Source organism: Amblyomma maculatum, chromosome 3 (genome assembly GCF_055883805.1).
Source record: "Amblyomma maculatum isolate TAMU_Amacu chromosome 3, ASM5588380v1, whole genome shotgun sequence".
Lineage (NCBI taxonomy): Eukaryota > Metazoa > Arthropoda > Arachnida > Ixodida > Ixodidae > Amblyomma > Amblyomma maculatum.
The window spans coordinates 17,392,087-17,419,576 of NC_139346.1; the positions used below are offsets into that span (position 1 = coordinate 17,392,087).

A 27,490-nucleotide genomic window follows, 5' to 3' on the forward strand; every position below is an offset into this window, starting at 1 on the left:
TCGGAGGCACGGGGGAAGAGTGGGCGAAGCATACCAAGGGATGGAGTGGGGGCGAGGTCACGTGATAAAAACCGGTATGCCCACCATGTTGCAGTGAAGCACGTCTTCTCCTCTGCAGGCGCGTTTCGGCGGTGCGCGAGGCGCACTGTAGACCAATTTTTGTGCGGAGAGTGCTCCGGCTGGGGCGCTTCGCCTATAAATCATCACCATTACTATGTGGCTTTGCCTCGCGGCTCCGTAGGGCCGTCGTTTCGCCGGGTTTGCGGCGAAACATGGATCAGGCATTGCCGCATAGCAGTCCAAATTTTCGAATTAACCGGGCTGGCACAGGCCGCCTGTTCGAATTATCCGGCCAAATTTACATTGGAAAATACGGGACCGCAAAAAACCTTCGAATTATCCGGGATTTCGAATTAACCGAGTTCGAATTATCGAGGTTGTACTGTATTTAAAATCAGCATGTCAAAATACATAAGCGATGAAGTTTAATCCAAATCGGTCCATAGATAAGAAAAAATGCTCTAAGAGGGGTGTCCCCCCTTAAGTTGAGAACAACTCAGAGGGCTATGGAACAAAAAGTGGTAGGGGTAACATTAAGAGATAGGAAGCAGGCAGAGTGGGTCAGAGAAAGACACATTACTGACATTCTAGTGGAAATCAAGAAGAAGAAATAAGCATGGGCAGGACATGTAGTGCGAAGAGGATAACCGATGGTTGCTTAGGGTAACAAACTGAATTCCAAGGGAAGGAAAGCGTAGCAGGGTGCGGCAGAAAGTTAGTGGGCGGATGAGGTTAAGAAGTTCGCAGGGGTCAAGTGGATGCAGCTAGCACAGAACAGGGTTAATAGAGGATGGATGGATGGAATATAGGAGCGTCCCCTTTGAAACGGGGTGGTAGCAGTAGCTATCATGCTCATGCTCATGCTATCAGGCTTTACAAAAGTTAGCGCCATCTAGTGAAAGAAACAGAAACTGTGCGCGGCGGCCATGTTTTGTTCATTCCGCCCGCGCCTCCCATCGAGTATGCTGTCAACGTGCGCCTTCGTAGAACCTGTGCATGCACCGAAAGGTGCATTGGAATGCTCACAAGCGATTGTTTCATTTTTTAACATCACAGCAGTCGCTGTTAGCCCCAAGCTCTATTCGAAATGATGCCAGCATGTTGTTGCGTGCCCTTCTGCAGCCAGCGCACCGTCGTAGACGCGCATGAAATCAAGGTATACGCGTGTATGCGACCATTCGTTTGCAGTCCTAATCGGCTTTACAAGGGTCACTTGCATCATGTAAAGCATTACTGCACGTCCCTGTGACTGGGAGCTAGCTCACAGAATGTGCTATCACATAAAACAGCAAGGTTGTTTTGCGCGCTATGGAGCCTTGTGAACTTGAAGGATAAGCTTATGCTGCGATGGAGGACACGGGAGAAGAAGCAATGCATCTATAACGAACGCTATTGTGCAAATACCTTCTCTGGATTTAAGACACGGGCATGATTACCGAAACTACTTTTCACAGTCGTACGAAATGGTAGTGTTTGGTGCAGAGAGCAATACGGTTGTCTAGTGCGCCCGAGGTGCGTGTTTCATGCTGCAAAAGCAAGCGGCTGCCAAACCCTCGGCGTCTAGAAAAGCAGGAAAAGATGACATCCCACTAGTGTGTTGTAATATGCTCACGTGCAGCCCGTTTCGACCGGTCCACGTCCAGAGCACGCAGCTCAGGCTTGCATTCTGTGCCTTATACCTGCCAGCACGGCCGATAAAATAACGAAGCGTGCGCTTCACTTTTGTGTTTTTTTTCGAGTCACCCGATGGTTCGCTAATTCACAGCTACCTGAAATTCACTGGAATTTTTAAATATGTCGATTTCTTGTTTATTCTTCTGTCAGAAAGTAAACATTTGCCGTAACCTCATATGAAAGCGCTGATATTGGAAGCTTCGGAGGAGAAGGAACTCGGCTGAAACTAAAAGAAGTTTGAAAAGTCAACTCACATTACTGCGAAGTGTTTGTGCTTTGTGCAACTGGCTGTGTACATAAAATCAGATCTATATTATATCATATCGTTACAGAAAAATTAGGGGGTCACTTAAGCTCCGCCGTTAAAGGTATAATGCGATAGTGTCTCTCTCTCATACACACACACACGCACGGTGTTTTCTTTCTTCACGTGTTATATTTTAGCTCTTTTATTTATTTTATTTACCAAATACTGCAGGCCCTAAATGGGCCCTAGCAGGAGGGGCAAAAAGAATAAAATGCAGTGAAATATGAATTCATCAAAAGTAACATACTACACACAAGTGTAGTATGTTATTATGTTGTAAGGTATGTTATATTTCTATCATTTCTTTATTTATTTGTATTTTATTTGACGTATTATATTTTTTTACATCAATACGCATGCGTCAGCAAGAATCGGCCTTCCATTCTGAGCAATTTAACACTTTTGAATACATTCAATTTGTAACTGCGCTCGGCAGCGCGGCCGGTGGGCCTCGCCACGTCTCGGCTGTCAGAATACGCTCCTAGGCGTCGCTAACAGAAACCGCCAGGGACCGAAGAGAGGTCCAAGCACAGCACACTAGGTTAAAACGTGAAAAGCGCGAACAGAACAGCGAGCGCTGACGGATGAACACGAAGCGAATGGATGGAGCGAACAAAATATGGCGGCCAGCGCGGGATCAGCGTGCCGCTCACGGTTGCCAAACGTACTTCTGTAAACCCTCTATTGGAGAGGTATGGGAGAGGCCTTCGCCCTGCAATGGGTATAGTCAGGCTGATGATGACGGTGATGACTAACGCTTCTGACCAAGAATCTGCGCAAGAAAGCCTACACCATGTGTAAAGCTTTCAGTGGAAGATGACACTCAACTTTAACAAATGTAGATGCATGTCTTTTTATCGCTGCCGCAATATTCTTGTTTCCCAGCGCACAGTTTCTAACTCGGCAGTTGACCTCATCCGGTCATACAAATACTTAGGTGTCGCTATTTCTCATGATTTATCTTGGCGTTTGCAAGTGACTAAGCTAGTCTCATTGGCTAATATAACACTTCCCACAGATGATGTCTTAAATAAACCTCTTAAAAATTACATCTGCAGGAAGCTCCAAAACACGTCAGTCTACAAGCATACATTTCACTCAGCAGAACTAAGCTGGAATCCTCATCAAGCGTATCTAAGAAATGCCCCTGAAGCTGTACAAAACAAGGCCAGCACTAAAATTGCAATAAGGTTTACCTAATCGTTCCACTTGTTACCACATTGCCAGTCTTCACTCACACATTTTATTTGCCACTAAAACAAGAACCATACATGCGCACACTCCTACCAGGCAGATCCCATCGCTTCATTTACTCTCCTTGCATCCACGTGCCTGTACCACTGTTTTTGCCAGCTCATTTTTCCCTCACGTAGCAAGTGACTGGAACGGCCTTGCCCACCTTAGAGTTGCTTACACTCTTAACTAGAGGGAAAGCTGAGGGCGCTGCACTTCAGCCACCATGGATGCGCTAAGATTCATGGGCCGTTGTCCTACTTGGAGCGGGGCAGTTGGTTTTTCTTGGGTGCACGGAGTGGCATTACTATGATGTCTCTTTTTTAATTATCATCATCATCTCGAGGTGAGTACATAGACCGCAAAAGCCATAGTAACGAAGGCGCAAAAGCAGACGTCGCCAATAAAAGGTTTCTGCATCCCGAAATGGCACTAAAAACTTCCTTAAGTGACTGCGCAACCATAAACATTTTCAGAACGTTTTTTTCCTTTCAAAGTGTGCCTATTAAGTGGAAAATATTGGTATCTGTGCTGCTCAAAGCTAAGCCAATAGAAAAATATTGGATACATTTCACACTGACATGCTGTTTCTCCCTCTTATTGCAATTTATAGTCACAGAAGTGAACCTTAGGGCATTGTTTACGGTAGAACAACGTTTATCTTTGCATAAGTCTTGGCCAACAGTTGCAGTCCTGCCCTCGTAATGATATTTTGGACGCCCATGGAGGCTGAACCAGTCGTCAGAAAACTCCATGTAAACTCCCATAGATGGCGACACAGCTTTCCCTCTAGGTAAGAGTAAGAAACTCTACGTTGCCCACCATATCGCTGCCATCACATGTCCATCAACTTCAAGAAAAATAAAGTGATGCGAAATGCACACAAGACCCTTCTGCAGAAAATACCTGTTTTGTTGCTCAGACTGTGCAGCACACAACATTGCAGCGTATCATGGCCTCAAGTGGGAAAACTCAAGTCGAGACTTACGAAATGCCTGCTCAATGGTGGCTTACAACTTGAAGAGATGTTGCAACACACAGCATTTCATCATTCTGGGCAATCTGGTACCCACAGTTTGCGGGCTTCCTAACCTGCCAAAATTTCATATCGATTTCAAAAAGCCAATTACTGTGACAAAGAAAATATTCAAAGTTTTGAGAGGCCTGCGTAGCCATCGGTTCCTCTAGAATTTTGCATCCATTGCTCCACCCTCAACTCAAGTTCTCAACACGGAAATTTACAACTAGTCTTGCATTACCTTTACAACCACCTCACCTCTCTGCCTGTACTGCAACATTTTGCCCCATACTGCCCCACAGATGCCAGTGGTGTCACCCTTGGCCCAGTGTTCACTCAACACAAGGACTACATCGTCACGTATGCCAGCTGAGCTAAAGCCCAGTGTCACGGCAACTCGATGGAAGCGCACTGGGTGCGGCCTGCTGCGTCGCGCCGCCGTCAATGGGCAACCGCGTCCTTGGGGAGTTTACAGTTGCGCCCGCTATTTTTGCTGAGGGCGCCACTGTTCGGGGACACGTCGCCGCCAGGGTCGCCGGCTCTGAGCGCGCGGTTTGCGTCCTTTCTGGGCGCGTTCGTCTCGCGTCTGCGTGGTAAACGCAAACTTTTTTGTGTCCGCGTGTGCAAGCACATTAACGTTGAGACGGGATGCGTTTGTTTTTTAAGGCGAAAGCCGTTCTAGGCTCATGGAGCGAAAATCTGTGCGCAAAAGCTGTGCCTGTAATCTGTGCGTTGGTGTGCCAGTCGCAAAAGCGTACGTGCAAGGAGGGAGATTAAGAATGAAAATGATTGATGGTGATAGCTAATCAATAAAAGTTATAAATAGACATTGATAGAGGTAATGACTAATAATGGTTAATAATTACTAAAATGATTTGCGATGACCAGTATATCAAACTACGGCATTTAATGACCGCAATTGATTAGAAATGAGTAAAAGTGCTTAGCGATGTGTGCTAATGACTATAATAGCTAGGCATGACTCATCATTACTATTAATGAATATGAAATGACCAATATGTGAAACGACATATAATGACCACTGCTGATTCTAAATGAGTAACCTGCTTAGTTACCAGTGATAAGGGCTACAATGACTACGCAGGCAGACTCTTCATGACTGGGAAACGACCAATATATCAAACAACGACTTGAAATGACGAACTGTGGCAAACACCATCATCATCATCATCAGCCTGATTATACCCACTGCAGGGCGAAGGCCCCTCCCATATTTCTCCACTTAACCCGGTTCTGTGCAAGCTGCATCCACTTGACCCCTGCGAACTTCTTAATCTCATCCGCCCACCTAACTTTCTGCCGCCCCCTGTTACGCTTTCCTTCCCTTGGAATCCAGTTTGTTACCCTCAGCGACCATCGGTTATCCTCTCTTCGCACTACATGTCCTGCCCATGTCCATTTCTTCTTCTTAATTTCTACTAGAATGTCGGTAACTTGAGTTATTTCTCTGACCCACTCTGCACGCTTTCTATCTCTTAATGTTGCCCCTACCATTTTTCGTTCCATAGCCCTCTGGGTTGTTCTCAACTTAAGTAGAACTCTCTTGGTTAGCCTCCACGTTTCAGCCCCATAGGTGAGTACAGGCAAGATGCAACTGTTGTATACTTTCCTCTTGAGCGATACCGGTAAGCTGCTAGTCATAATCTGCGAGTGCTTGACAAATGCGCTCCATCCCAATCTTATTCTTCTTGTTATTTCCTTTTCGTGGTCCGGATCTGCGGTTACTACCTGTCCTAAGTAGACATATTCGTCCACTACTTCCAGTATTTCTCTACCTAATGCAAACTGCTGTTCCTTCCCGAGGCTGTTGAACATTACCTTAGTCTTCTGCACATTGATTTTCAAGCCTACCTTTCTACTTTTCCTGTCTAGGTCATCAATCATTATTTGCAGTTCATCCCCAAGTTGCTTAGCAAGGCAATGTCATCAGCAAATCGCAGATTACTGAGGTATTCTCCATCTACCCTTATCCCTAACTGCTCCCATTCCAAGTCTCTGAATACTTCCTCTAAACAAGCCGTGAATAGTACTGGAGAGATTGTGTCTCCTTGCCTAACACCTTTCTTTATAGGAATTTTATTACTTTCTTTATGCAGAACTATGGTTGCTGTGCAGCCACTATATATATCTTCCAGCACTTTCACGTACGGCTCGTCTACCCCCTGATTTCGCAATGCCTGCATCACCGCCGATGTTTCAACTGAGTCAAATGCTTTTTCGTAATCAATGAATGCTATGTATAAGGGCTGGTTATATTCCGAGCATTTTTCTATCACCTGATTGATGGTATGGATATGATCGATAGTAGAGTACCGTTTCCGAAACCCTGCTTGATCCTTTGCTTGATTGCAGTCTAATGTTGTCTTGATTCTATTAGCGATTACCTTAGTAAATACCTTATACGTAACAGACAGTAGGCTGATTGGTCTGTAATTTTTAAGGTCCTTAGAGTCCCCTTTCTTGTGAATGAGGATAATGTTTGCATTCTTCCATGGTTCCGGTACCGTCGATGACACCAGGCACTGCGTATACAGGGTGGCCAGTTTTCCTAGCACGATATCCCCCCCGTCCTTCAGCAAATCTGTAGTTATCTGATCCTCTCCAGCTGATTTCCCCCTTTTCATAGTTTCTAGTGCTTTCTTGACCTCGTCCTTCGTCACTGGTGGAACGTCTGACTGTTTTTCCCTACCGCCAATCTCATTACGGTCCTGACTACTTTGGCTACTGTAGAGATCTGTATAGAACTCCTCGGCTACTTTGACTATCTTGTCCATATTAGTGATGACGTTGCCCGCCTTGTCCCTTATCGCATACATCTGGTTTTTGCCTATGCCCAATTTCTTCTTTACCGCTTTAAGGCTTCCCCCGTTCTTTACAGCATGCTCAATTTTCTCCATGTTATACTTCCTTATATCGGCCACCTTGCGCTTATTGATTAGCTTTGATATCTCGGCCAATTCGATTTGGTCTGTTGGATTGGAAGCTTTCATACTCTGGCGTTTCTTAATCAAATCTCTCGTCTCCTTAGACAGCTTACCGGTATCCCCTCTAACTATCGTACCGCCTACTTCTACCGCGCACTCAGTAATGATATCTCTGAAATTATCGTTCCTTGCCTCTAGGGTAATGTCGCCACCCTCAGTTAGAGCCCAATACCTATTCTGTAGAGAGATCCTGAACTCTTCTGCCCTTCCCCTCACCGCTAATTCGTTGATAGGTTTCTTTCTTACCAATCTGTTGCGTTCCTTCTTCAGATTTAGGCTAATTCGGGACCTCACCATCCTGTGGTCACTGCATCGCACTTTCCCGATTACCTCTACATCTTGCACAATGGCGGGGGTTGGACACATTATGAAGTCGATTTCATTTTTAGTCTCTCCGTTGGGACTTCTCCATGTCCATTTCCGGTTCTTCCGTTTGCTGGAGAAGGTATTCATGATTCGTAAGTTATTGCGCTCTGCAAACTCAACTAGTAACTCCCCCCTGCTATTCCTAGAACCAATGCCATAGTCACCTACTGCCTTGTCTCCTGCCTGTTTTTTCCCTACCTTGGCATTGAAGTCGCCCATTATTAGTACAGTATACTGTGTCTTTACTTTTCGCATTGCCGATTCTACATCTTCATAGAAGCTTTCAACTGTCTGGTCATCATAACTACATGTAGGTGCATAGGCCTGTACAACCTTCAGTTTATACCGCTTATTAAGCCTAATTACGATGCCTGCAGCCCCCTCATTAATACTATAGAATTCATCTATATTACCCGCTATATGCTTATTGACAAGGAAACCTACTCCTAGTCGTCGCCTCCCTGGTAAACCTCGATAACACAGTACATGCCCATCCTTCAGTACAGTATATGCCTCATTCGGCCTCCTAACTTCACTAAGCCCTATGACATCCCATTTCATGCCCTATAGTTCCTCTAACAGCACTGCTAAACTAGCTTCACTAGCTAGGGTTCTAGCATTAAACGTTGCCAGGGTCAGTTTCCAATGGCGGCCTGTCCAGCGGAGCCAGGCTTTCTTAGCACCCCCTGCTGCGTCACAGGTCTGACCGCCGCCGTGGTCAGTTGTTCCGCAGCCGCTGGTGACTGAGGGCCGGGGTTTTATGGAGCTTATCACAGGAGGTTGCGGCCAATTACTGCACCAGGGTGGCCAACTCCTGTTCTGGTGAGGGAGTGCGTTGCCGGAGGTGTCCACCGGCATCAGGTCGCACCCCAAACCTGTCTATGCAATTCCATCGACACGCTGATTTTTTTTTTTTTTTTCTTTTCATCCGGTGGAGAATTGCGCGACACCGGGATTTGAACCCCGGTCCTCTTGTATGCGAGGCGGATGTTCTACCGCTACGCCACCGCTGCACTCCTATACCGTATACACGCGTGTAATGGCCACACTTTTTTTTCCGAGATTGGGGTGAAAATCAGGGGGTGCAGCGATTACATGAGAAAAAAGACAGTGAAAAAAAAATTATTTGCGGTGGTACCTGCCTTTATTATTGTCAAAAAACTCCTCGTCCTCCTCCGCTGAACTCATCGGGATTTCAGGCTCGCCCCGTGTCCAAAACATCACTCCTCCTCGTCGTCGTCGTCCTCCTCCTCCTCCGAACTCATCGGGACTTCAGGCTCGTACTTGTCCCAGATGAGGTCATGCTCCGTACCGTCCAGCCTGTTTGATATCCCTGTCACCTTGAAACTTTTTTCCAGTCTTTTTTCCACAAACTTTTTTCCACATTGCTGGCTTTAAACACGGTAGCCGCAATCCCCTTGCTGCGTGCAATGTCTAGCGCTTTCATGCGCAACATCTCAGTCGAAACAGCAAAACCGTGGTGCCGCGTCTCCGTCACGTATTCGAGAAGTGAGTCTTCAACTTCAGGAAACATGCTCTGCTTCCCTCGGAAAGCGCGCCTCTGAACATTTGTTTTCCTGAGGGCATCTTCTTGGGAGTACCATCGCCGTACACATTTTTCGTCAACGCCAAACTTTCGTCCAGCTGCTCTTTTTCCTTCTTCTTTTGCGTAGTGAATCACTTTCAGCTTAAAATGAGCGGTATAACTAACATATTTTCCCATTGAGGAAAAAGAAAATCTTCAGCTCACGAGCGCAGAACAAATCAGGGCAGCGATGCGTTCCGATTGCGAGATCGCACGTGATATGCTACGGGCGATCGAGAAAATGGCTGTAAAACGGAGGAGCGAACAGACTTGGATTGGATTGGATTGGATTTGCTGGCCTCACCCTTTGTAACGGGCGGGCATCGCTGCGGCTAGGAGCGCCCCCTTTGTAACGGAAGTGGTGGCCGCTGCCCCCATGCTCGACTTTTTTTTTCCTCAAATATTTTGTTCTTAATTCTTATTGGCAATTCTACTTCTAACCTTACGCTTCATTTCTGCTTTCACTTGAAGAGAAGAAGCTGGGCAGCGTCGGAACTCCGCAGGGGTCGGTAATCTCCCCGCTACTCTTCAACCTCGTGATGATCGGGGTGGCCACCCGGCTAGAAAGAGTAGCGGGAGTCCGGCACACCATCTACGCCGACGTTACGCTATGGGTACCGGGAGGAAGCGACGGACACATCGAGACAACGCTGCAAGAAGCGGTCAACGCCATCGAGGAGCAGCTGGACGGGTCTGGACTCGTTTGCTCTCCGGCCAAGTCAGAACTGCTGGTGATTCCCCCGAAAGGATCGGGCAGGAAAAGAAAGAATATGGAAGTCAAGTACGAGCGTCCCAAGATCACGGTCAAGACGGCGGGAGGACAAGTAATACCGGAGGTCGAGAAGATTCGAGTACTCGGGCTGCTCATCCAGCGAAATCGAGCCAACGGTGAAACGGTCAACAAGCTCGCGGGCAAAGCGGCTGCGGCAATGAGACTCATCAAGAGGGTGTCCAACAGAAAAGCGGGGATGAAGGAGGAGAGCCTGACTAGGCTCGTTCAATCCTTCGCAGTTAGCCACATAACGTACTTGGCCGCCTTCCACAACTGGAGGCCGAGTGAACGTAACAAGATAGACGCCACCATACGCAAGGCGTATAAGGCGGCACTCGGTCTCCTCGGGGGCACGAGCACCGAAAAATTCATGGCGCTGGGAGTCCACAACACGCTGGACGAAATAGCCGAAGCACAGAGTAGGGCGCAACTCGAGCGTCTCTCTGAAACGAGAACCGGAAGACAGATACTGCGGGACCTTGGCCTCGAACCGAGGGAAGGCAAGCAGCAGAAAGACGTACCTATACCAGATAGCATCAACAGAAAGCTCAGGGTCTTCCCGATCCCGAAGAACGTGAACCCCGAGCACAACAGGGAGCGGAGGTTGGCGAGGGCCCGGGCTCTCGTAGACCTCCACGCCAGAGAAGAAGGCGCCGCCTACGTGGACGCGGCGGAGTATCGAGGGAACACCAACGCATACGCGGTGGTGGTTGTCAGGGCATCGACGGGTGCAACGAAGACCGCGGTGAGCGTCCGGACTCGAGAAGCGCACCGAGCGGAGGAGGTGGCCATCGCCTTGGCCGTTTCCGACCCCGGATGCACTACAGTGTTGTGTGACTCTAGAACGGCAGTGAAGAACAACGCCAAGGGTAGGGTATGTAGTGAGGCCGCGCGCATACTGCGCAAGGCCGAAGACATCGCACGCAAAAGTCCTGTGGTGATCAAGTGGTTTCCGGCCCACATGGGCAGTGACGTGTCGGAACGCGGAAACGTGAACCACAACGAGACGGCCAACTCGGCCGCGCGAGGACTAACCAACCGCGCGGCTGCAAGCACGGCCGACTCGGAGTCTTGGTCGCGGCGCAGTGCCAAGGACAAGATGACCACCTTCAACGAAATAGTGAAATGGTACAGACAACAGACAGACTATGCCGCCACCTCACCCGGGGCTTACCCGGAAGGAGGCAGTGTTATACAGACAGTTACAGACGGGGTCCCTGCTCACCCCGGTGCTAACTAAGCACATGTGTCCCAGTGTGCACGCGAGCGACATGTGTAGACTGTGCGCGAAGGAGAGAGCCACCGCGGCTCACATCCTTTGGGACTGTAGCGTAAATCCGCGCGAAGCCAGCGAGAAGACGACGATCCCGCCGCAGCTAGAGGCTGCAATGAGGAGCTGTGATCAAGAGACACAACTCAAGGCCGTCCAGCAGGTCTCGGCAGCTCTAGAGAGGCAGCGACCGAGCGAAACCGAGGAGAGGGGGGGCAGCACCCCCAAGAAGGGGGCGGCGGCCCTCTCGAACCCGCGGAAGTAGCGAGGGATGTAACAAGACCTCAAGGAGCACAACGCACGAGACTGACGTAGTGGCCGCGTCACGGTAAAAGCTTGTCCTCCCTGCTTGGAGGGAGCCTAACCGATTCTGCAGGCATTTTAAATAAAAGTTGTTCTCTCTCTCTCTCTCTCATTTTTGGGCCCCACCTGGCGGCAGTAACCACAAAACCTCCGTATTTCTTGCACCGCACAGTAGACGGCACTGCCTAACTTCCTGAAACTCATGGTGCGGCTTTTACTCGGGAAATTTTTTAAAAGATTTTTTTCCCAATTTTCTTTCTAATGTTCGGGGTGCGGACATTACATGCGTGCGGCCATTACACGCGTGTATACGGTAGTAATAAAAACTTTCGACGCATATACGTAGCACCTTGAGGCAGACCGGCTCTAACAAGCGCGCTTACTTTGTCCGGTCATGCAAAATGTGGGAAGCCATGACGGATAGCGTTCTGGCGTACAAAGTTTAAGGTCTCCAACTGAGTCGAAGGTCCCAGGTGATCATCTAGATTTAACCTAATAAACATCTTCATATTTCCACCGTAGCATTTGTCAGAATGAGATATGAAGGTTGGTTACATGTCGCATTTTCACAGAGGTTGCTCACAGTAGGACATTTTTTTATTGGATAGCGCTTGGCAGCTTAGAACAGGTCATCATTATATTGTGCATAAAAGCTGTATGCAGGTTTTTGTAAATGGTATGTATGGAAATGACACGCACGGAATTCGCGACATAGTGATTTAAGGGGTTACGCATTAGGCTACCATGGCAGCTGAACAGCTTCGAATTGTTCACAGCCGGGTGACATTTTCATGTGACAAACAACTGGATCTGAATGCAAACCACGGTAATGCGGGCTCTCCAATCGAGTGGCCTTGAACCACCGTCACTATAAGTTTTTTGGGGTACACTCCAGTATACATCCTTGCCGAGCAAGCGCTAAGTGCTGACATGGTCACACTAGACATGACAGTATATACTAATTCGTGTTGCCAAATTGTGTGAAGCGGAGCTCTTATATCCTTAAAATAAAAGGCTTCTACCACGCCGACGCCTCCCTCAAAGCGCAGCTCTCCGTGCGCGGCTGTCCCTGAACGGTGGCGCCGCGGCGGTGGAGACTGGAAGTAGGCGCCTCCCGCCGGTTTCGGGCGACGTAGTAGGCCGCACCTAGTGCGCTTCCATCAAGCGGCCGTGCCAGTGTTCACACAACATAAGGACTACATCATCACATATGCCAGCTGAGCTATGAGACATCGTAGTCCGTTGCGCACACCACATACACAACACACATACACAACAAGTGTGTTCGGCCATTTTATTCGAAGTGGACCATAAATTTTGCCCTTATCTGTAACAGCCAACTCTTGGGCACCGTCGTCACATTAGTAAAGGACCCCACCACTGTGCACCAACGGGGATTTATCGATCAAGGATAACCACAAGTGCCAGTTGTGAGAAAGGTGCACTTGCCTGCTCCGAGATGGATCGCCAGCCAAAGTCGTCGCGCCGGTCACACTCGTACGTCTCCCCCAGCAAGGGGTTGAAGGGCTTGCCTGTGCGGTTGGCTGTGGTGGCGTAAGAGGAGACCGCAAATGCCGCCACATACACCAGCTGCAGGGCAGCGTCCTCCCCACACTGGGCTGCCCGATCCAGCAGCTCCGAGTACTCATAGTCCTCGGTCAGCCGCTGGAGCGTCGACAGGGGCTCATTAAAGTTCACCTGTGGAGAAAATAACCAAAGTAACTACCCAATGCTCGCCTTTAGTTCAAAAGAGCCAAAAGATTTGCTAACTGCAAACAGTGCCAGTGTTGACCAAAGCTTAGCCCCGAGAGTTTCTTATAGTTGGCACGCATTAACTTTTTCGTTTCCATGAGAAATTGGCCGTCTTGCATTGGTCTTGCAAGATACTTTTTTGCCAGTACAAATAATACTGTAGCACACAATGCAGCATACAAAGCAAAAAATTAATAGGCAACACATAAGAAATCGGAAAATTGCCATTTTTGTGGAGAGTTGATAAAAATAAGATACAAAAGGCACGATACCTACAGATGCATTAGTCATTATTCATTTTGAAGAAAACTGGCCCAGGAACACTGTATAAACAAATAAGCTATCTGTACAGCGCCGTTCCTCAGCTACATAAAAACAGCCAGATTACTTGTGCCACGTGGTGAAGCAGTTCCTAGTTTTCGTGAGGCATCAAACCATAACTACTGCAAACTGGGTGTAAAGGCCCAGTATATATGTTGGACAAGCGGCATTCCTTCAGGAATGCGTTTTTACGGAATAAAACAACCCGGACCCAGAGTCAAAGCTTACTAGTGAACAGCAGGTGCCATTTTTGGGTAACTATCACCCCTCAATACCGTCAGATAACAAATCCGATGATATAGTTTGATATTTGACTTGCTGGAAGTCTTTTGATCGCAAAAATTTGATGTTAATGCTGCATTACCACGAATGGCAGGGCTTTTTTTTTTTTTCAAGCGCAACTGCCACGTCACCTTTCACAACAACACATGCACATTAGTTCTCAAAAATGTCCATCAAAGATCAGATCTTCAGAGCGGGAAAATGTAAGCTGGTTCTACAAGTGCAGCGCCTACACTGACTACTGGGCGGCACTAGATGAGCGAGAAACAACTCCAACATATGGAAATCGGCACTTTAAAGCATCGATCACTGCTGATCGATTTGAATAGGCATGGCAAAGAAAGAGTTAAAGGAGCCCTGCAACGTTAGGCAAGCATGCATTCTATACTCTTTGCTATGGGCCATTACAATTCCCGAGCGCCCTAAGAGATCACCAAAACCATAATACTTGAGTGTGTGTCTTCACCGCCTCCTTTCGAGCCGGTGGTTCAGAACATAGAGGCGATTTCTTGCAGCAGAAATTAGGTGGCAGCCAGACTGGGCACTGCTGTTCTAACTGGTGAGAGCTAATTTTGTTCCTTTGTACTCAGGAAGTGCACCTATGCTCAGTTTCATACATCAAGTGCAACGCTGCCAAAGCTACAGCTCTTGTCTGCACTCTCCGCATCAGTGATGAAAAATAGTGCCTGCTCTTGACGAGAGGAAATAATAGTTATTTTGTCTGCAGGCTTAATACACCTTACATTTGCCATCAACTTCTTAAAGAGCACCTTTTTTAGGGAGAAAGGATTGAATTCGGTGAATTTGTATGTTCTTTATGTTGTCTTCGTGTCTCGTTTTCGCTGCCCCGCAACCTTGCCAGCTGTGCCACTAGATGCTGCTGGCTGTGCCCTCCGCACTGCGCATCTCTTTTTGAGAGAATGGTTCTTCGGTGCGCGTTTTTTCTATAAGATCCGCACTGCGAAGATGTCTATGCATGCGAAGCAAGTTATTGCAAACGTGTATGCTCGGAATAGAGCCCGTTTCCGCAGGAACCACTCGGCCGCAAAACGAGTGCGTAGTGATTTTTTTTTTTTTCTTGCAGACTACTTGCATAGCTTTCGCTGCGTTGCACCTGATGTATGAAACGGAGTATAAGGTGTGGCGAGATGGTTTGCAGGGGACACAATCTGAAACAAAGGCGAGCAAAAACTAATCAGAAAAATGCCAGCAGCAACACTTTACGCCAGCTTCAACCAGTGCACACTGGCTGCTCAAACTATGTCAACAAGAATGCCCCTTCACACACTTTGACCTCCAGGGTGAAGAGAAAGGCCGAACAAGAAGCGAGGTTGGGCCCAGCCAAAGTGCCTACCAACCTTGACGGGGCAGCTGTATTTGTTGAGTTTTGTCATTGTTGTTGAAGGATGATTTCATCAAAATGCACGGGTGTGGCCTGCCCTGGCAACAACTGCATGCAAGGTTGCACTGCATATGTGCAAGGCTCAATTTTCACTGGTAGTACCCACTGTCAGCACAAGAGTAAGTGAGATGGGCAATGAGTTTTCGTTTTATTTCGTTTTGAATTTGCTAAATCTCATACTCTTCGTCCGCACTCAAATTTCAGCCGTTCTTTTTTGTGCTGCTGTCAAGAATGCATTAAGAATCCATTTAGCCAGAATAATGAGCAGTGCTACCCCATATACAGAGCTAAATCCATTTTGCAGATGGCTGCGAGGGGCCCTCAACTGTCCAGGTGCGCTCAGCACCTGCATATTGATTCTCTCATCTCAGCTCTGCGGTGACGTGCTTGGTGCTTTTCAGCAGTTTTTCTGTAACAGTGGAGAGGAGTTGTGCCCTGATCGCATGAGCCTGCATACCTGCTTCGAGAAGCTTTCTTGCAAAAAAAGTTAACCATCTCTGGCTGAAGCACGCAGACAACACAAAAAGCTTACAGTTATTCCTTACATGCCCCAAATTCCCCACAATCTTAAGAAGATTGGAAAGAAAGCAGGAGTTGACGTTTTTTCTGCCTCTGGCTCTGTCGGATCGTAAATGAAATAGAAAAAAGAAACAGAGGTGACACTAAGACACTCATTGGCCAGCGTTATCTTCTCGCAGAGCGAATTATTTTGTTGTGAGGAGTGCTTGAAAACAAATGCCTTAGTTTATGCAACAGACCAGTGGCGTCGCTAGGGTCACTCGCACCCGGTGCACGAGAGGCGCATGGTGCAGCACACTCCCCCCCCTCCACACACACACCTCCCCCCCACCCCCCGTGCCGCGTTTTAAAGGTACACTGCAGCACTGCAGCACTTTTTGCAAAAATCGGGCTTTCAGCAGAAACCCACGGTTTTTCATGCTGCGAGCTTGAATATCAGATTGAAATTAGCAGAAAAAAGCAGGAATAGCCTTTTTTCAGCAGAAATACGCAGCCTGTGTGCCGGGGCTCACCACGGGTCGCGCCGGCGCCTGTGATTGCCCAAGACGTCGCATGACGACATTTTGAGGACCGGGCAAGCTGCTGATTTGGCTCCTTTGCTGCGCTCTGTGCTGATAGCAGTTCTCTGCGGCTTTGTGAATGTCATTATGGCACGCCATTTCCACTCGAATCACCATCATGATTTTTATCGCATGTACCAGATGCGCCCACAAACGACGCAGCACTTCCGTTCTGGGGAGCATAGGTTTTACATGAAATCTTACTTTGGTTAGAATAAGGCATTTTAAAAAGTAGTGTGTGTCATTAATAGCAGAAACTACATAGCCCTCAGCAATCCTCGGTGCGCATATTCCTGGGAAGGAAGGGCAGCGAACAATGCACTAGCCGACTACCTCCGTCTCAGGCCTCCCGCTCTGTCCGAAAAGTCATTGCTGTAAAAAAAGGGCCCAAGGTGCGGTGTACCAAATCCTGCTTTGAGTGCCAGATGTCGTATCTTGAGGAAACAGAGAATTTTATGAAAAGAGTGAAGTAACACAATGTTACCACCAGACAAATGAACCGTGAGCGAAGAGCGGTTTCCAAGGTCTGTGATGAATGCGAGGCATCGGCATAGCCATTATGCTGGAGACCAAGTCAAACACGCGCATAATGCTGCTTGAGTCATGGGACATTTAGCAGATGTAGAGAACCTTTCCCTTTTAACATATGCTCACAATATACGTTTACTGAGTTGACAACTGACGTATGTTGAAAGCAAAGCTGCAGCACCGCTGCACCCATACCTTCGTGAGAAAACCATGTTCTGAAATCTGTTTTCTCACAAGAGCCTCGTCGTTTTCATTTCTAATTTAATGTGCATCCCCAAACAAGACAGGACTATGTAAAATGACGAGGCAGCAACGGGTGTAAAATCACACGGCCATATGTGAACAACTTTGCTGATTGCTTGCTTGGACGCATCGAAGATGACGATGAAAACGTTTACTGACTTAGGTTTACGACTTTGGACGCACCCAAGGAAACCACGCTTTGTGCGTTCTATACCTAAATGCACCCATGCTCAGCTGAGCGGTATACAATTTATCTTCTAAACATGCTCCCGTAAGGATTCTACGAACATATCAGGCACGTGCCGTGCTGGAAAGGATCTCGCAAAGCCATCACAACTTAGCTGCGACATAACACTTAGCCCTTCTTAATCATAGTTGTCAGATATTTAGCACAGAAGCCGTTGCATGGAGCTTCGCGCAAAAAAAAACCGAGACATTCGAATACAACCACGCGTCGATGCTGTCTGCCTATCCAATAGCGAGACTGCACTCAGTCAACAGATCGCAATCAACGCTAAACGCAAAGGGTCATATACAAATGAGACCTGAATAGTCAGAAACTAATTGAACTACAAAGTACAAACCTTACCTCCCTTTTCTTCCATTAAGGGGGGACATGGGCTTCGAAAGTCGAAAAATAGCGAAAAAGTCTTTTTTTAAAAAAGTACATATCTGGGCTGTATATGTTATCAAATATGTTTTCTATAATTATGAGCACTTAATTCATCGTGGAACTGCTTTAAATTAAATATACAACTGGACGTGGGCAGCCCCCAAGCAGCGAGCGAACATCAAAAGTACCCAAACTTAGCACGCACGTCATTTTTCTACCGCTGAACCGAGCGCCGCCATCTTGGTCTTTTTTGTTTGCGAATGCTTGCCCTTTTCCATGTTGCCTTCGTCCGCGGCGTAGCAGAAGCATGTCTCACTTGTGATTGGTGGCCTCGCAAAGAATGCTGAGCTTCCTAAGTCTCGAATTCGGGCTGTGATTGGACGAAGCGCGCACTTCGTGAGAATGCAGGGGGATTGCGCGAGTGCTATTGGCTGCTGCGCACGCTGACGCGGTGGTCCCTCCCCGGCGCATCACCTGCTCTGGCTGCCTACTGAGCTGGCGTTCTTTGTGCACTCGCTTGAATCACGTCACGTTTCACCATTTTTGAGATCGCTGTCATCATCGCTCGTTACGGATTCTGGTGACATGTTTTGAACGGTTTTGTGCACCTTGTGGATCGTCGCACGGTCGATCACGATGCGCGCTAAGAGGTTCAAAACACAGCATGCGTTCGGTGCATGGCGTCATTCTGTGAATGCCGTCCGCATGGCGAAGTTAGCGAAACGCATCGCCAATGGTCGCGGAGACGCTTCCAGCAGTGCTGCCTCTACTACACCACTACTAGACCGACTGCGCTGCCACTTCCAACGGTGTATCTTTCGCGTCAACGTAAGGAGACGGTGTTTGGAGCAGGCCTGCTGTACCGACCATATCAACCTCGGCGATCCCAGCCTCCCGTATAGCGTCTGTCATCACAAGTGATAATGTGTCAGCATCGTCCATTGTACGCATGAAAATGCACTTTCTGACTCCCGATGAGGTGAAGGCACAACGTGCTGCTGTGAAAAGCAAACATTAGACCTGAAAATGTTGTTTTAAACTTCAAGGGCCATTTTCTCAGAATTAATTTTTTTCCAGGTATGGTTGCTTATTCCAGCAGTATCTCTGAAACCGCTAATCAGATTCCCACCCGTTTTATTTTTTTATTATGTGCCTGAATAAATTTTTAATTTAAGAAATTAAGAAGAAATGGACATGGGCAGGACATGTAGTGCGAAGAGAGGATAACCGATGGTCGTTGAGGGTAACAAACTGGATTCCAAGGGAAGGAAAGCGTAGCAGGGGGCGGCAGAAAGTTAGGTGGGCGGATGAGATTAAGAAGTTTGCAGGGGTCAAGTGGATGCAGCTAGCACAGAACCGGGTTAAGTGGAGAAATATGGGAGAGGCCTTCGCCCTGCAGTGGGTATAATCAGGCTGATGATGATGATGATGATGATGATGAATAAATTTTTGAGGGCAAGACAAGCTCATTTTTTCAAAATATTGAGTATGGAATTTATAATGGGCAGTCAAAATTAGACTAATGCAAGTCCAATTAGTGGCACTAACCTCAATGCTATGCTAAAATTTTTTTTAGCATGGATAATTCAGAAAAAGGGCTCTGTCTTGCCGTATGGTACGTATTCAGGAAACTTCATAATGAATTTCACTGTGCCAACATATTGTAATGAAGTGTTCACAAGCTGGACTTCCGTGACGGCACGACGGCTCCACCGCATTGAAGAAAAGGACCAGGCGATTCCGATTGATGGCATAAGTTAACTTAATAAAGATGAGTACAAACATTAATTCAAGCGAATCAAGTGGTACCAATTAAACAACAAACTCAGATTAACAACACATCATTTAGGCCTACGCGGCATCTTTTGAGCAGGGGTCCCGAGCAGCAGCTCGGATGGTCGCCGTCCTCCTTCACTTGCCGCCAAAACTCCTCTGCCCAACGTTTTTCACGATTCTTGAGGCAGTGTTTGTTACCAGGCGGAAATGCGATTATCGGAGCCAGTGAGAAGACTTTCTTTAAAACTGAGGAACCAATAGGACGCCGATGCCCACGAGGTTGTTTCCTTGCGAGCACCGCGTGAGTTTCAAGAAGACGTGGCACATCTCTGCCTGGCACACAAATACACAAAAGGTCAACCACAAACACATGGGCAGCACGCACAGAGATGGTACAGAACACAAAGCTCGGTCCACGCTCTCAGCCGTCGCCCCCAAGCCCTCAGGTGTCTTAATGTCAACCGGCTGGAACGCGAGCTTCCAACAGCTCGCCTCCTTCGCAGCCCATTAACCATTTTCGGAACGGCATGGATCGTGAAGAATACCCCCCAAGAGAGGTCAAGGGAAGCTGCACCATGCCCCGGCGTGAGAGCAAGGCCATCCGTACAATGGCGCGCACCCCAAACAAGAAGGAGAAAGCACAGCCACGCCACGCAGGCAAAAAAAAGACCGCTCCCCAGCTGTGCCCGGGTCAGGAAAATCGGCGCGCGACATGGACATAGCTCGCTATGCGACAATATTCTGCAAGTTCTCCAGGCATGGAACAAGGAACCTATGTGGACCATTCTGATATACTTCTGTAACTTGAGTACCAGTGCGCGCAACTCCATGAGACTTTGCAGTTATTTACCCTGAAATTTTCATTCTGTTATCTCAAGGAACAAAAAAGTTGGGATTCAAAGGTAGCCTGCCCCCTTACTAAACGTGGTTCTAGGAAATGGTGACTGGCACAATGCTTTTGTGCGAGGAAATAGAAGAGAACTGTGTCATGGTTCAGTCACGCCTTTTTGACAAAGCCCTATAGGAATTGCATTAGGAACAAACTGCATGTAGTCACAGTCACGAAAAAAATTCTTCGAGTAGAATGTTTCCTTCAGTCAGCTTGAATTTATCTTCCTTCTCAGCTTTCCTCCTCTGTAGCAGTCGCGCGGAGCGCGGAAAATTTGAATTGTGCGCTTTCAGTCGGCTATTGCACAGGTGTATTATGCATAATCGAAAAAATAACTTCGCAGACATGATCAACAAATAATTTACTTCAAAACTCTAGACACATTTGAAAACCGCTGCAGTGTCCCTTTAAGCACCAAATCGTAATTTCCTTTCTACCTACTCTTTCCTCATTGTTTGCTTTGAAGTCAAGTTCGCTCTGCAACCACCACGCAGTGCGAGTGAAGTGTCATTTTTCTTTATGTTTTAACACTAGGATGCAGCAATCGTGCCCCACGACTGATAATTCAGCAAAATATCCCAGTAAAAGCACACATTTCCGAAAAAGGTAGTAAGCGTCTCCAGACTCATTTTTTAACGCTTCCTAATTTCTAATTTTAACCCTTTAACCACCAATTTCTTTTCCGAAAGCATACCAAAATCGCAATTTTTTTAAGTGACCATAATTTTCTCCATGTAATTATGGTTCTGAAAATATATTACTTTGATGGTTTGTGGTTAAAATTAACACTAAAAGTTAAAAAGAAACTTCCCGACGGTGGCTTTCCCACAGTGTATATTGTGGGATTCGGGCTTGAACTGACAGTGTGCGTCCGTGGCAGATGGCCACCTGCGATTTCATGGGGAATTCCCCCAGTAACAAGCAGGGGCTCATTGCTGGAGAATCCCCCTATGGGGAAAGCCAGCCGTGCCTACATAGCAGACCTGAAGGCCCATGCGTAACGGTCTGACGAGCTTGCGCTGGTGCCCATTGTCACCACAGGCAAGCGCCAAGGCACACCCGATGCGGTGGAATGCAGCCGTGCCCCGCACCGGTACAAGGTGAGGCAACGTTCACCTGTGTGATTGATGCCGGACGGCGGGCCTTTTCCGCAACCGAAGGCATACCGCTTCACCGAGCGAGCTTTCTCGTTGAACCCTACCCGGAAGCAAGGTTGGTCTCCCCCCTTTCTGGCTTGCTCAGTTCCAGCCTGTGTACTTTATTTTTTATTATTTTGTTTTGTCTCGCTTTTCTCATTTTTCGTTTTCTTCTGTTTCTGTTCTTGCTTCCTATCTTGTAAATATTGTACAGTGAGTGCCTTCTTTTGTACAGCGCGCCTTTTCTCCTCTTTCTTCTTGAAATTGTGAGGGTTGCTCATCAGGCAGCCTCGACGCGCTGCTTTTCCGGTGTGTGCGGAGAGGAAGTTGGGGCCGTTTGGGGACGGGGAGCATGGACGATGCCTCTTGCACCCAAGGCGGCCGCAGTTGCGAAGGTGCTCGGGACAGGTTCGCCGCTGAACGTCGGCATCACCCTTTGGTGTGTGAGTGGCTGTGCGTGTGCGTGCCTGGGCGTGGAGGCGACGACGTCGCGTCATGTGTGTTTGCCGGCATGTGCGGAGCGCGGTGGAAAGCAAGCCCCGCGCGGTCTTCCCATGTGCGCCTTGATTCACCACGGAGTCACGGACTTTCCTTGCCTGGGGCCCCTTCGGCGTGTTCGCTGTTCCTGCACTTAACCTGCACCACCACCGACGGCGATCGTTTGCAGCCAACGATGAACGTTGGCCACCCAGAAGTCAACGAGTGGTGAGTCACCGCAGGCTCCCTGAGCTGCACCGACGAACTTTGGGACTTTGTGGTTACTTCGCCTTCGGAACATGGCGGAACTTTGTACATTATTCTTCATGCCATCTTGTTCTTTTTTTTTTGTGCGCCTTGGTAAAGTTTGTCTTTCTGGAGTGTCTGTCTTTTCGAGATCTTTTTGGCTGGAACTGAAGCGCAGTTGACTTGTTGCGTGAGAATAGCATTCTTTTCTTCATGATGGGGACCTGCCGCGTGCTTTCCCTGATGGGTAGGAGGGCAATTAAGGAGAGGAGGATGTGGGATTCGGGCTTGCTGCGGCTGCCCTTTGCGCGGCAGCCTCCCACTTCCCTGTTGTTCTCCTCTTTCCCTTTCTCCCGCCTGAGGCGGCGGAGAGATGTCCAGACGACTTGTCCCTGTCGCTCAGCCACAGCTCCGCCCTGGCGTCCCGATGGCTTATCTCATTGGTGCCTTTTGGCAGGAACACGGCACCGCTTCGACCGAGCGGGGCCGAAAGAGAGACCCCTCCGAGACATCGCAAGGTGCGTACGCAACTGTTCTTGTCTGACGGCCTTTCTCCGTGCAGACCAGTGTGTACTCGAGTTAGTCCGCTCCGGGTTGTACCTGAGAGCGCAGCTCAAGCCTGTTGATCGTGGTCCAACGATCTGCGACAGGCGTACTTTGCGGTGGTTGCCCACTCTCTCTAAAGAACCCTTAGGTCACCGCGAGAGAGAGATCACAGCACGCCCTTGCGTGCTTGCGGCGCGCACTCCATGTCACTTCGTGCGCGCAGGGGAGCCTTGCTTCTCGCGCGCGCCAGGGACACGGTGACTGAGTATGTGTGTGTATGTGCGTTTGTATATATGTGTATGTGTATGCATGTGTGTGTGTGCCGCTGGAGGATGGCGTTTCAATAAACGTCTCCTTTGTGAACTTGGAGGTTGGTGTCCTTGCAGCGAAGTGCTCCCCTCCCTGTGGAGGTTGAGTGCGCGCTGCGGTGTTTCAGTGTGCGCGTGGTGACGGCTGATCGGGGCTTCGGCTCGCGCGATGCTCGAACCCGTGGTGGTTGGTGGCCTATGCCCACATAGAAACCACAATGTGCATTGTGAAATGACTCTTTTGAGACTTCAATTAGGTGCAATATGCGCTTTTATGGTCGACTAACTCCCTCTAGTGTTCAAAATCGCGACCAATGAAGTTGACGACTGTAACTCATCTTTCTAGATGGCAGCACCGCAATATCGGGTCGGACGAGTGTAACTCGTCATTGGCGATTTTGGTACGATCTGCCATGGCGAGTACAGCTCTGGGTTGGCTGTTAGAAAAGAAAAAGTAAGAACCACATAATGCACAGCGTGAGCACCCTTGGGTACATTCCTTTGCAATTCTCCTTTGAAAGCACCTGGCCTTTCTGAAAAGGTGCCCTCCTTTTCATTATAATTTTTTTCTAGTCAGCACGTAGTGATCAGGCTTGCCATCCTACTGAGCAACAGGCATTCCATGCCTTTCGGCGTTTTGAAAGTGTGATGCGGATGTGTGACTGGACCGAGGAGCGAGAAAGGCACAGGAGATAATAGAACAAGACAAATGACTGCCGGAGAGATACTGCCAGCGGTCCTCGCTTGGGAAAGGAGAGTGAACTGCACATACACAAAAAAAGGCAATTCAGCGGCATAGCTGCAGACGGGTGTCGTCTAACATCCTCCCACGCAGGGGTTTCAGACAGGTATCAAGTTAATGCTGGCATTTCCAGGGTACACGGACGTACAAAACACAGGCCCAGTCCAAAGTTGAAATGGAACTAAGGCAGAAACTAAGGCATGTGTTTTGAAGCACTCACAACACAATAATTCGTTCTACAACATCACACTTGCCAGTCAGTGTCTCAGGGGCACCAATGCGCGCCTTTTCGCATCATTACACAATAATTAATTCCGCCCCCCCCCCCCCCCCTTACTTTCTGTCACTGCCCAGTTGCATCTCCCCCCCCCCCCCCCCTTGAGCACTTCATCCGGTACGGACAACACCCCCCGCACCCCCCTCGTGACGCCACTGCTAGAGACTCCACTGCTAGAGATTGCAACGTTGGACCGGGCCTGTGTATGTGCATGTACTCTGGAAACACCAGCATTAACCCGATACCCATCAGATGATAGCTTAGCAGAGCTCGATTACCTGTGTGATTGTGGGCCGGCCCAGAGTTTGCTTCATGTATGTCTTTTCATGGTTTAGTATCTTTCTTGCTGATTTTGGAAATATAGTGTTTATCTTGTGTTCACTTGTGTTTATCTTGTGTTCAACTAGTTGCTCCTTTCCCAAGGGAGGACCGCTGCCAGTATCCTCCGGTAGCATTTTGTCTTGTTCGTTTATCTCATGTGCCTTTCTCACCCTTCGGACCAGTCACACATCCGCCTCACACTTTCAAAACGCCGAAAGGCCCGGAATGCCTGTTGCTCAGTGGAATGGCAAGTCTGATAACTACGCGCTGACCAGAAAAAAAATAATAATAATGAGAAAGATCGAGGGTACCTTTAGCAAGGCCAGGTTATTTAAAAGGGGAATCGAGAGCAAATGTACCCAAGGGTGCTCACGTAATGCATTATGCTGTTCTTACCTTTTCTCCCTGAAAAAGGCAGTGATTGTTAAAATGAGAAACGCAACTGAAAGCGTTAAAAAAAAGAGCCTGGAGACCCCCACCGTCTCCCAGCTCCAAAAGGCCGTTCCATGCTTAATATTTTCTGTTGGTATAGCACCAATGCGCGTAGGTAACTTTGCAGTCGGGACGCAGATAGACTTGCACCTTTTAGGAGGAAAGAAGAGGAGAAAAGTTAAATGTAGAGAAGGCAAAATAAGGCACTTTCACCTATGCAAACGTGGCATGTGAAGGGCTCTGCTTGGAACCTAACTACAGCGCGTGGCATCGGAAGTTTTGAGGAACGGGTTTGGTTAATGAGTAAGCTCAAATAGTGTTTCTGATGATGATGATGGATTTTAATGGCGCAAGGGCGACTCAGGCCAAAGAGCGCCAAACTCAAGGTTAATGGTGCACTCAAGTTTATATGATGGAATAGTTGTGATTTTTCATGAAGGGACAAAAAACTGGTGTATAGGGCCTAAAAATGTATTCGCTCTGTAATCTCGCTAAAAACAATGGTGTATAGGGCCTAAAATTCATTTGTGATATATAATGGATGCGCAATGTATAAGTAGATGTATTAAAAGATCTCATCCGTCCTCTCAAGGAGGAGCGGGCTGAGACCCACGTCGATAAAAAATTTCATGTAAAAAGCCTACTTGTGATAAAAATTTAAGCACCTGTTTTAAAGGAAACATTGGGTTGTCGCCAATAAAAATGGATGGGTGTGCAGGTATTTGGTGAGTGAACAAGGAGGGAAAATGACGTCTTCTTTCTGGTTCCAGTTGTGCACATATGATTAAAACATGTATGACAGTGAGTCGATCACCACATCTCGAGCAGTGTGGTGCAGGAGAGTTGGTTAAAAGATATGTATGGGTTATGTATGTGTGCCCAATTCTCAGCCTGCACAGGGCTACTTCTTTAAATCTGTGTTGTTTTTCTGTGGTGTACCTGCCTATTTTTGCCTTTATTGTGTGTAGTTTATTTTCTGATGCTGCGTCCCATTCCTTTTGCCATTGTTGTCGAATCATGTTTTTTATGTGTGGTTTGAGGTCATGATAAGTTATCTTATCAATGTCTGTGTCATTTCGAAGGGCAGCTGAAGCAGCTAGCCTATCAGCTGCCTCATTACCAGGTATACAGCGGTGGCCTGGCACCCAACACAGTGTAATTTTAATTTCTTGTTCATGGGCAAACATAAGGGTGTTATAAAGAGAGTTCAGTACTGGGTTCTTATTTTGCCATTTCCAAAAGGATAGGGACTTTAAAACACTGAGGGAGTCTGTGTAGATGATCGACGTCTGTATTTTATTTTCTATAATGTGTCTCACAGCTAAAAGGATACCATGGCATTCAGCGGTAAATATACTAGTATTTCTGTTCAGGGTTTTTGACTGTGAAAACTGTGGTCCATGTGCTGCACAGGAGACTTGAGCAGACTTCGAAGCATCAGTGTAATATTCATCACAAGTGTACTTCTCCTGAAGTGACATGAAATGCTGCTGCATGGCAATAGGGGATGCATGTTTGCCCACTTCAAGAAACGACAGGTCGCAATTAACACCGTGCATTTCCCAAGGAGCAATTAGGTCTTTTATGGAAGTTGTATGAAGACTGGTAACCGAAACATTCAGATATTCAATGTGCGTGGCAACTCTGATTGGATATGGTGGTGTTAGAGATGGTTTTTTTGAGAAAAGTGCTGTGCCAGTTTTGTCAAGCAGGAGCCGATGACATAGATGGTCCAGTTGGCATAGTACCTTCATAGCATAAGTTAGAGAAGTAAATTGTCTCCTTCGTTGCAGTGACCATCGGTTCGCCTCGACATAGAGGCTAGCAATTGGGCTAGTTCGGAAAGCGCCTGTAGCGAGGCGAAGGCCGAGGTGGTGCACGGGATCGAGCAATTTTAGCGCAGAGGATGATGCTGACCCATAAACCATCGAGCAATAGTCAATGCGTGATAGAACTACACTATTCAGAAGGTTCAGAAGGCAGTCGCGGTCTGTGCCCCATGACCGGTGAGAGAGAATTTTTAGCAAATTCATCGCTTTGAGACACTTCAGTCGCAACTGTTTTATGTGGGGAATGAAGGAAAGTTTTTCGTCAACAACTACGCCAAGAAATTTATGTTCTTTTTTAAAGGCAAGGCTCTGGCCATTCAGTGTAATGTTGGGGTCAGGCCTGATGCCACGCTGCTTAGAGAAAAGTACACAAACACTCTTTCCAGAGTTAAATTTAAACCCATTGTCATCAGCCCACCTGGACAATTTGTTTACACCTAGCTGAATTTGTCGTTCACAGATGGCCAAGTTGCAAGATTTGAAGCTTATCTGGACGTCATCAACATATACAGAACAAGAAATAGTTTTTGGCAGCACGCTTTTTAAAGAGTTCATTTTGACTACAAAAAGTGTGCAACTGAGAACACCACCTTGAGGGACACCATTTTCTTGAATGTACTGCTTTGAATATGCATTGCCAACACGAACTTTGAAGGTCCGTTCAGACAAGTAACTTCGAATTGTGCTCAACATGTTTC

General features: G+C 47.7%; 1 protein-coding gene across 2 annotated transcripts in view; it reads right to left on the reverse strand.

Moving 5' to 3' along the window:
* The window catches only part of Osbp (oxysterol binding protein), a 192,407-nt gene that overhangs the window by 96,614 nt on the left and 68,303 nt on the right, over nucleotides 1–27,490 (reverse strand). For both annotated transcript variants that reach the window (XM_084597320.1, XM_084597322.1), the window contains exon 4: nucleotides 13,043–13,291. In XM_084597320.1, the coding sequence (XP_084453446.1) occupies nucleotides 13,043–13,291 (249 nt within the window). The remainder of the gene's footprint in view (nucleotides 1–13,042; nucleotides 13,292–27,490) is intronic.